The sequence below is a fragment of the Sinocyclocheilus rhinocerous genome, unplaced genomic scaffold, assembly GCF_001515625.1.
Source record: "Sinocyclocheilus rhinocerous isolate Xijiao unplaced genomic scaffold, SAMN03320098_v1.1 scaffold726, whole genome shotgun sequence".
NCBI classification, from domain to species: Eukaryota; Metazoa; Chordata; class Actinopteri; order Cypriniformes; family Cyprinidae; genus Sinocyclocheilus; species Sinocyclocheilus rhinocerous.
In genome coordinates, this window is record NW_015661868.1 from 21,184 (window position 1) to 31,753 (window position 10,570).

The window sequence follows — 10,570 nt, forward strand, 5'->3', positions numbered from 1 at the left end:
TATGTTATGTTATGTTATGTTATGTTATGTTATGTTATGTTATGTTATGTTATGTTATGTTATGTTATGTTATGTTATGTTATGTTATGTTATGTTATGTTATGTTATGTTATGTTATGTTATGTTATGTTATGTTATGTTTATGTTATTATGTTATTATGTTATGTTTGTTATGTTATGTTATATGTTATATAGTTGTTATGTTATGTTATGTTATATTATATAGTTGTTATATAGTTGTTATGTTATGTTATGTTATATTATATAGTTGTTATATAGTTGTTATGTTATGTTATGTTATATTATATAGTTGTTATATAGTTGTTATGTTATGTTATGTTATATTATATAGTTGTTATATAGTTGTTATGTTATGTTATGTTATATTAGTTATATGTTATATAGTTGTTATGTTATGTTATGTTATATTATATAGTTGTTATATAGTTGTTATGTTATGTTATGTTATATGTTATGTTATGTTATGTTATGTTATGTTATGTTATGTTGTGTTGTTGTTATGTTATGTTATGTTATGTTGTTATGTTATGATTATGTTATGTTATGTTGTGATTATGTTATATTATATGTTATATAGTTGTTATGTTATGTTATATTATATAGTTGTTATATAATTGTTATGTTATGTTATGTTATGTTATGTTATGTTATGTTATGTTATGTTATGTTATGTTATGTTATGTTATGTTATGTTTTATGTTTATGGCTTTTTAATTTATCTTTATTAGTAGTAACTGAATAATCAATGAATACAAGCAAGCAGAACTTATTAATACAATTTTTAATCTGTTGTAAACACTATTTGAATTAACCAGAATATATATATATATATACATATATATAGAGATAGATAGATAGATTGATAGATAGATATTTATTTGTATTTTTTTTTGCAGGATGAAGACATTACATGGAATGCTACTGATGCTGTTTGTTGCATCAGTCTTTTCAAAAGCAGTAAGTATTAAGTAATATGGTTTATTTTTTAAGGATTTAAAAAAAAAAAAAAGTGTTACTGTTAATAACATACAGCATACAGTTTATTATTATTAATGAAATGATCAACTGTTTAAATCCTCAGTTTCATTTGCGCAGAAGATTTGATTCATCAGACTCCGTGCGATCTAGATTCAGTTCAGAGGAAAATGATTCAAGCAGAGAAGACAGGGAGGATTCACAGTCGGATGAGAAATCTGAATCAAACGGGTCTAAATCAAGTGATTCTGACTCTTCGGAGGAAGATATCAGAGTTGTGTCAAGCACATTCCCTGCAGCTAGCACAACAAGTCCATCGACCGCTGGCAAGACAACAGCAACCCCATCAACTACCACGACACAAGACATCACAAACTGTGTTACTGTGGATCTGACACCTAAGAAGGGGTCATAATGATAATGTCAATATAATACCTTGCAGTAATACTGTTTAATCATCTTTTCATGCAAAGCAAACAAAAGTTGAATGGTGTACAACTCACTGGAGCTTACAGTATAAAGTAATATTATACTGTAGTGTAATATTATACTGTATTATACTGTAATATTATATTATAGTGCTGATAATGAAGGTCTTGACACTGAATGATGTAACTTTTTAAATGATTTACTTTTAAACTGCATGTCCCCATTATGGTTTTAAGTGTTCATTTAGAATAAAAAATCTTTCAAGTGCAATTGTCATAACAATTTTATGATTTCACACCTTTCAATATTATGTAAGAAAAAATAAGCCATCGTTTTCTAGTGGGGTTTATTATTGGTAGTACTTTGTCTGAAGTGTATAAATCTTCTGGCTGATATGAGAGTTCAGTATATTTTTGCAACTTTTTCAGTAACCAAATGAATTGTTATTATTATTATTATTATTATAGCATTAGTTTAAATGACATGTAACCTACTATATACTAATTTTCTAATTTAATTTAAATAAGCTCTAATAATTAATAAATCACTTTATTTATTTATTTATTTGTTTGTTTGTTTGTTTGTGCATGTGTGTGTGAGAGAGAGAGATCAAAAAAGTAGGATTAACAGCACCATCCTATGAAATTTTTAAATCTCAACCATTTACATCGCGATAGATTAGTTTAGCATGATTTGCATGTACAGTATGTGCTAAATATTTAACTCTACATTTTTTTTCATAATTGTTATATTTTTAAAATATGAAATCTATGAAACTGAAATATTTTGAAATTGCTTTTAAAAGAAGCTTAAATAATTTTGCCAGTATTGGACTTTCTTTCTTCCTTTTTTTATTATTTATTTATTTATTTATTTTTTATTTTATTTATTTTTATTTTTGTAGACTGCTTTATTTTACATCTCAGCCTTATACTCAAATCAAAATGTGTGTTTTTGTTGTTAGGTTAATTATATATGAAAAGCGTCTGCAAAACATTACCAGACGGTGGAGGAACACAGTAGTTTGGTTGGGTTTGACAGCTCTGTGATTACCAGACGTATTTAAACCTACTGTACGCCGAGAAGAGCGTTACATTAGTGAAGCAGAAGTAATGTGCACCCTGCTGTTACTTTGTCAGCACCAATGTCATTTGTGGTAAAGAATTAAACATTTTATTTAGTATAGTATTTATTTTTGTAAGAAATGGCCCAGACTATCTGCACACCCAGAGCAGGCTAATTACAGAGCACTAGACTCCTCCAAACTTCAAAGTTTGACAAATATTTGTCTGGAGCCTGCACATCAAGACATTGGCAAAAGAAAAGCACAGCTGTACAGCTGTGTTATACATATGAATGTTCACTTTTAGAAATCAAAAGGGTTTTGACACATATCTAAAGGTAAGTCTTGTAATTTAGACACCCGTATTGCTCTAACTAGTCGAAAGGTATTTCTGTGTGCTTTTTTCACATTTTATTATTTCAAATATATTATATCAAAGCAAATTTTACAAAAGTGGTTACAGTTTATATGTGGTTTAGGGTGTTCTAGGTCATTGCTATAAAGTTTCTTACAGGTCTAGATGCTAAAGTGTTGATGTTTATATTATATATATTAATAAACACACACACACACACACACACACATATTCCCCCCAATAACTATTGTTTTAGACAAGAACATACAGAATCGAAAGCTGGAATCTGAAATCACAAAATGAATCATATGTAATTATTTCAATATATCTGCACTCCCTGTTTCTGTTATTAAAAATAATCATTTAGACTGTCATAGTTACAGCAGAAATGCCAGAAGAAATATCTTAGCCAATATGGGGGCCTTTGAATGTTGTGTTGGATCTCAAAAAGATCTTGATCATATGGCTGGGTTTGTGAAGAAAAAAAAAAAACTTAAACCAGCCTAAGCTTGTTTGCTGGTTGTGACGAGTGGGGGCGGGGCCTCGCTCTGTTCCCACGACTCTCGGCCCCGCCCCCACTTGTCACACTGGTCTTAGCTGGTTTAATCTGATCTCCCAATGTGATCATCTGAAAAGTAGCCAAAACCCCTCTAAAATCACTCAACATACCAGGAACACTCATTTAGACCAGCAAACCAGTTTAGGCAGGGTAAGTGTTTTTTGTTTTTTTTCCAGCAAGGCATTTCTACTGTATACTGTAAATCTATGAGGATTTTTGCTCAAGCTAAACGTTGTAAGAAATTGCACTTTTCCAGGAGACAAACTGACAATGTGAATGGTTTACTGGATATTATCTGTAATTCTGTCAAATCTGAACACTGCTTTATCTTGTATATTTTCTGTGTATGATGAAACACTGCATAACTGATATAGGTCAACATTTATTCATAAATGATCAGTCATTACATACATAAAGCAGTATAAAATTACATTTACATTAAGTTTGTAAATAATTGTGCAATGAACAGGAAGACATCGAGATGAAACTGCATCTTAACAGGTTCGGCAGCAGTTCGAGAACTTCTATGAACCGTATCTTTGTGCTCTGACGTTTCTCTAACTCACACTAACATCAGGTGGAGTGAGTCACCAAGCACCATACAATTAATACATTTGCATTCGTTTCTGTCGACAGCCCGTTGAGGGTTTGTGCTCGGATACATTTACTTTGCTATGATAACGGTAGCGTCGGTGGTCTGGGTGGTCTCCTCATCCGAATCGCTCTCCTGGCTCTCTGTGCTCTGTGAGGAGTCGTCCTCGCTGTCTGCAGCTCCAGGCGTGGCTGTGGTCTCCTCGCTGCTCGGGCTGCTGTCTGACTCCTCTTCATTTTGCTCCTGGCTGGCACTGGCGCTCGCGCTGTCGTTGGGAGCGTCGCCAGCACTTGCCCCCTCGCTGTCTGACTCTGCTGTAGCATCCTGGTTTCCGGTGGGAACGATCTCTTGGCTTCCCAGAGCAGCCTGGCGGTCGTTTGGCTCCATGTTCTCCACCTCTGGGGTGCTGGTGTCGTCCTCCTCCAGAAGAGTATCATGCACCTGCAGAGCCTGAGAAACAAAAGAACATCTCAGCTACAGTAGCTATGTTTCCATCCAAAGTTACGAATTAAACGTATGCGCAAAATTGGAATATCGCATGAAACCTTTGCGAATAAAGCACCGTTTCCATCCATCGAGCTGAAAAGAACAAAATCGTCACTTCCTGAATACCTTGCGGTAAATATCACGAAGAAAAATGTTATTTGCAGCAGTAGAAGAAGGCACTGTATAATCATTTTTGTATACAATAAATTTCGAGCTTCAGAGAATGCAGACAAAACACGGTCATGTTATCTTATTTTCGGAGCCTGATGTTTGGCAACGCAGTTCTGGGAGTTAATTACAACGAAGCACTTTGACGAGACTTTGCTCAAGCATTTCAGATGCTGTGAAATGAGATCGGTCCGTTGGTTGGTCCAGTTTTATGCTGTCCCATTGAAAAGTCACATGTCTTTTTTGATGCACATTAAGGAATTTATTCGGTAAAAGTGTTTCCATCATAGTTTATGCGCATGTTTTCTTACCGGATAAGAATTTTATCCTGCTTAGTTGAGCACTTAAGTTTTTTTATGCACATCTTGGCATTTCCATCCAGCGTTTTTTTTTTTTTTTTTGGATGGAAACCTAGCTAGTGATTCTGGTTTTCTTGTATTCATTTTTTGTTGATTTGAGGTATAATTCATGTCTGTTGCATAAGTAGTACAGGAGAGTTACACCCCATGTTTGTTGAAGCTGTAGTCATTGTTGGGGAATCTACTTTGAAAGAGTAACTTGCCTAGTTATAATTAAATGTTGTAATACTACAGTCAAGCTACTGCTTAAAAAAAAGCGTAGCTAAGCTATAAGTTATAAACAACAAATAGCTAACTAGAATGGCAGTATGTTTTTATGTTTTAAAAAAAATACCAGAGCCATATTTTTACTCATTCTACAACAATGGCAGTTTTTAAATGAATGAACAATCTCTATATGCTACTAAATACGTACAACGACAACAAAAACTAATTTACATCACAGAGTCAAAAACATAGTACATAGCCTACTTTAGAACAGGGAGTCAAACTGGAGAATAATTTTTGTGAGCATGTTAAGTTAAGTGAATCTTCCGTGGAATCTTAAGTGAATCGATTCACTGGAATGAATCAGATTTTCCAATACTACATAGCAGAGAGGCCCGTTTAGGATGACTCGATTCCCGAACAATTTGGACTTCCCAATGCTAATTCTACATACAGTACGACAGAGAACCGTTTAAGATTAATCGATTTAATAATTCATTCACACATTCCTACGCTATAAGACAGAGGAGGAGAGAGAGGACCGTTCAGGTGAGTGCGTTTTATGGTCGCGCTATACTGATAGTCGCTAAATAAAGCTTGTTACTCTAAAAAACGACAATATTATAAACATAGCTGAACTTCTTGCACGGTACCGAAACAAAGTTTCTTGGTCACAACCGACCACTCAGCCCCATTAAAGTACCATTTGATAACATGTTCTGCCATAATATTCTTGTATTGTAAGTGTTCTTTACATTTGTACATGTATGTTTTCCTATTCTTTTCTATTGCTCGTCAAACTTTACAAACTTATGTATTTACCTTGTACAGTTTAATCTCTTTCTCCACATCATTGATGCTCTGGTCATCATAGGCAGAGGACTTCTTGCTCACGAATGTCAAGCCACCCAACTTGTCACTGCTGTAGGACTTGTACGGGGACGGTATTTTTTCAAAGTCGTTTGAGTACACGTGGACGATGGTTTTTTTGTAGTCGCTAGGATAGCCCATGCTGTCTCCCCGGCCAGTGTTGATGATGGGGTCCAGTGAGGGTTCCACTGTGGAGGGGACAACGGCGGTCGCAGATTCTCCAGATTCACTCTCACTGGAGTCAGTATCCTAAATGGACAATATATGTTAATGAGCAATTTAATTGGCTTTACTGCTAGCATGGTGGACACAATTGCTGTGGCGTCAAGCTGGGTAGCACAATGTGAAATTTCACTGGTCCAAATACTTTTTCTTGTAGTTGTATGTTAAACATCAAATAGCCCATGTTGTCATTCACTGTGACTGTTTCTCGTCCTACAGCAGTTTTGCATTCAGTTTGGACAGGTTAATTGTTTGGTAATGGAAACTTAAATACAGTGTCAACAGATGAGTTAAGACCCCAAAATAGGGCTATGCACAGCATGGAAAATGCCAAATGCACATAGTAAAATGTAACCATGCAATAATTAGGATCTTAAAAGAAATACATATTAGGAGAAACTTCCTGTGTATTCCTTACTGACATCAAAGTTCGCATGTCGGCCACAGTACTTTTATTTTTAGTACATTTTTGTTTACTGTTGTATGATAAACAATTTTGGTACTGTGTTTGCTTTTGCATTTTACATGAATGCATATGGGCAGATGCTTAGATCCAAAGCAAATCCAAGTAATATTTTTTATGAGTTCTTGCTTTCTGTGGAACTCGAACCCATAACTTTTGGTGTTGCTAGCAAACATGCTTTACTGCTGGAATCCACCACTTGGTGCCCATTATCAATTCTGGGTTTTGAACCAAAACCAGTTAAAAACTACTGGTTTAGTCCATTGTTTGGCAACTGCGCACAGTGGTTCTACATGACAGAAAACATAAGTATTTTAGCATGATCAGAGTGACTCACGTTCTCCTTTTCGTTCTCAACTGTTTCAGATTCCTCATCTGCATCCTGCAAATGAAAGAAACAGAATTGAGTCTCGCAGCGGGGTCACTTACAGTGCGTCTAGACCAGCGGAAGGGTATTTTTAGAGCCTGTTGTCTTTTATTGGCTATAGTGGGAGTGCAGTGACGTGTGATGTGGTTAGAGGATGAGTTTTCATTTACCTCACTGTCATCTGCACTTTCTGTGCTTTCATTGGATTCAGCTGGCGTGGTCTGAAACACAACCAAATGCCTTGGCATAAATATAACAATACTCACTGTATTTCTCATGTATGTGCCAATTACCACATCCTTGAATTTAAATAGCTCATAGGTGCAAGTTTATATCAGTATTTTGAGATTAAAGGAAAAGTTCACACAGTTCACCCATCATTTATTCACCCTTGCATTTATCCAAACCTGTGTAACTTCCTTTTTTCAGTGGTATACAAAAGGAAATTTTTTAAAAATATGTACTGGTTAATCTTTTCCATGCAATGAAATTGAAAAGCACCATAAAATTATTTTAAAAGGTGGTTCAACTTGAGAACAGTTTAAAAAAAAAGAGCCAGATTCATGAACGAATCATTTAGACAATTTGCTACTTCTATCATAAAATCTAATTTACAGCAAAGTGAACTTCGGCATATGTAAAGATTTTTTTAAAATAATGACTAACGGTTCTGTTTGTTCCTCATACAAATCTATTGCATCACTTCAAATACACAGACTTTTTTCTAGCATTTGTAGCATTTGTAACACCAAAAAAATGGTAAGCGTATTCTTCAAAAATTCATCTCTTTTGCTCCACAAAAGAAAGAAAGGGTGAATAAATTCTGACAGAAATTTTCATGTCTGGGGTGAACTATTCAATTATAGATGAAATACAGGCTAGTGGACGTGTTTTACCTGTGTAGGTTCTGCCTTGAACATAACAGCAGCAGCTTTTCGTAGAATAGGAGGTGGCTGTATAAGACAGATGTTTAGTTAAAATCACAATATTGTTTTCTGCGCAGTATTAATTTCAAAGCAGTGTCCATATCAAACAAGATACTTGCCCGTTGAGCAACCACAAGTTCTTCTGAGCTCTCTGAACTGCTAGCTGAGCGCTTCACCTGAGAAATAAATGAAAATATATATGAGTGTACAAGACGACAAAAAATGTACAGTGTACAACTTTAAAACCCAGATTTTTACGGTTAAAATGACAGTGAACTTACAGGTAGACAGAAAACTGTGGCGATGAGGAGCGTTAAAACGATGACAGTCTTCATTTTTGTGCAAAATACTCTAAAAAAAGAAGAAAAATAAAAAGCTCTTCAGAGCTGATCCACAGTTATAGAGAGCATCAGCTCTGATGCAGCCTACACCAGCTACAAGAAATGTTTTACAGAGAGGATTGCCTGTGCTGTTCTGCTTTAATGTTCTAACTATAAAATGCCTCAAGTGGGTATTTTTGGTATTTACGCATTTACCGACTCAGAAGGAAGCATGCCTTTTAAGGGCGCTCTGAAACATGTTGGCAAATGCCAAAAGACTTCCTGCCAGTCCTCACCATGAAACATCTCGTTTGTTTTCAGCTACAACTCCATTGCATAAAGTATAAGTTGAGGTAGTGCGTGTTTAGCTATACCTATAATGAACTCCTCTGGTGTATAATTCCAGAAGTTATATGCAGACTATGTAGCAGCCACAATCCCAAGAAATAGCACGCCTCTGGCTCCAGACTTAGTTTCTCATTAGAATCTTCAATGTTGCGAGCCAAGGCCTAAAATTTGTGGCATCAAAGGAAAGTGCAGCGCAAATTTGTTGGGGCTGCAGGCAAAAGGAATGGTGGCATCTGTCAGTCAGCCAGTATTATTATTCTTTTGTATGGAACTTTAATTTAGTGGTTGTGTCGCTGGAATAAATGAGTCAGTTGACAAATTAGTAAGGCCTTTATGTGCCATAGCCGCAACTTCCTCTTTCGTCTGTCAAGTTCATGTTAATCATCTCTGCCTATAATAAACTGTGGTCAGAATCATTAAAAGCCTTCATAACATCAGTCTTGTACTTACATTGACTGCATTTTTAGAACTTTGACGCTTATTCTGCAAGAACTGCATTTGATGTATGAATTATTTGTCATGATTAAAGGTTAAAATAGGCTGTAGCTACATGATCTCAAGCCACTACTACTCCTACTTGTGCAGATAAACGCCTGACGAACCTAAAAAACTGCAGACTACAATCAAGTAAATACATTCCATGAGTTACTCAAAGCTTCTTCCAACATCTGCATACTTAAAACCAATTGTTTTTTAACATCAACATTCTAAAAAAAAATACATACAAATTAATGAGAGTTGTGACTTACCTCTTTCTCTCTGAGAAATTTGAAGTTCTTTGACTAAGTCGGAGGATAGACTGAGGTCCGTTTATCAGATGAGGTCTTGCTATGTTTTGATGTTAGTGAGAGATGGCTGCTGGTTGGCTTTTTAAACCCTGTTCATTCTGGAAACAGCCAATGGCAGTGGAGCTTGTGATGTCATGAGGTTTACCACTGCTGTCCCACCTTGTGCTCCCACTCTTCCTGTGGTTTATATGGCCAGGCAATGCAAACATTCACCACCAGGCATGACAAGCAGAAAAAATAAAACACATCCTGTATTGTGCTTAGGATCCTAGATATAATGCTGTCATGCTTATTATCAATACAATATTATGTATTTACAATGGAAAGACTCAATGTCCTCTTTAGTTGTTATTATGTCGTAAAACAGGGCAAATAAATATTTAATGGCTTCAATTCAGGGGTTTAATGCCTCTGGCTGTAAAGTAGAATGAAGTGTTAAGTGTGTAATCAGTTCAAACTTTAGTAGGGAACAGTGTGTCACAAAATCACAAAAAGGCCAGTTTATGTTACAAATATTAAAATATAGTCTATAGTAGTGTTTGCTAGGCATTATTACTTTTAATTTTGTGCACACTTAAGGTTAGGGATTTAAATTCCCTTTGTGCTACAAACATGATTGATAACCTCAAATTGTATGTCTTGTTGAAGAAATGAGTGGAATTTTGAAATGAATAAAAAAGACTAATTAGGCTAATTAATCAATAACTGAATTAGTCATACATCTGCACTTAATGACAGCATGTAAATAAACATGCTCTCATAGAATTAATTGTACTGAATAGCCAGTCACTGTATATTATTAATAACATGTTACAAGCCAATATTAATAACTTTATATGTATATATATATATGTGTATATATATATATATATATATATATATAGATAGATAGATAGATATTGTATGTTTATGTGTTTGTGTGTGTGTGTGTGTGTGTGTGCGCGTGTGTGTGTGTGTGTGTGTGTGTGTACACCTGTTTTTCTATTCTGGTGGGGACTTAAACCTGAATACACACAGACTCATGGGGACTCGTGTCACGGTGGGGACCTAAA

At 35.1% G+C, this 10,570-nt stretch overlaps 1 protein-coding gene across 1 annotated transcript; it reads right to left on the minus strand.

Annotated features, from left to right (window-relative positions):
• Window positions 1-3,781: 3,781 nt before the first annotated feature.
• On the minus strand, window positions 3,782-9,565 carry spp1 (secreted phosphoprotein 1). Its single transcript, XM_016536181.1, has 8 exons — window positions 9,480-9,565; window positions 8,344-8,413; window positions 8,182-8,238; window positions 8,033-8,089; window positions 7,307-7,357; window positions 7,107-7,151; window positions 6,037-6,333; window positions 3,782-4,444 (listed from the first exon to the last, which is right to left on the minus strand). Exons 2-8 carry the CDS (start codon window positions 8,395-8,397, stop codon window positions 4,067-4,069), a joined length of 939 nt encoding a protein of 312 aa, XP_016391667.1. The 5' UTR covers window positions 8,398-8,413; window positions 9,480-9,565; the 3' UTR covers window positions 3,782-4,066.
• Between the last annotated feature and the right edge of the window lie 1,005 nt (window positions 9,566-10,570).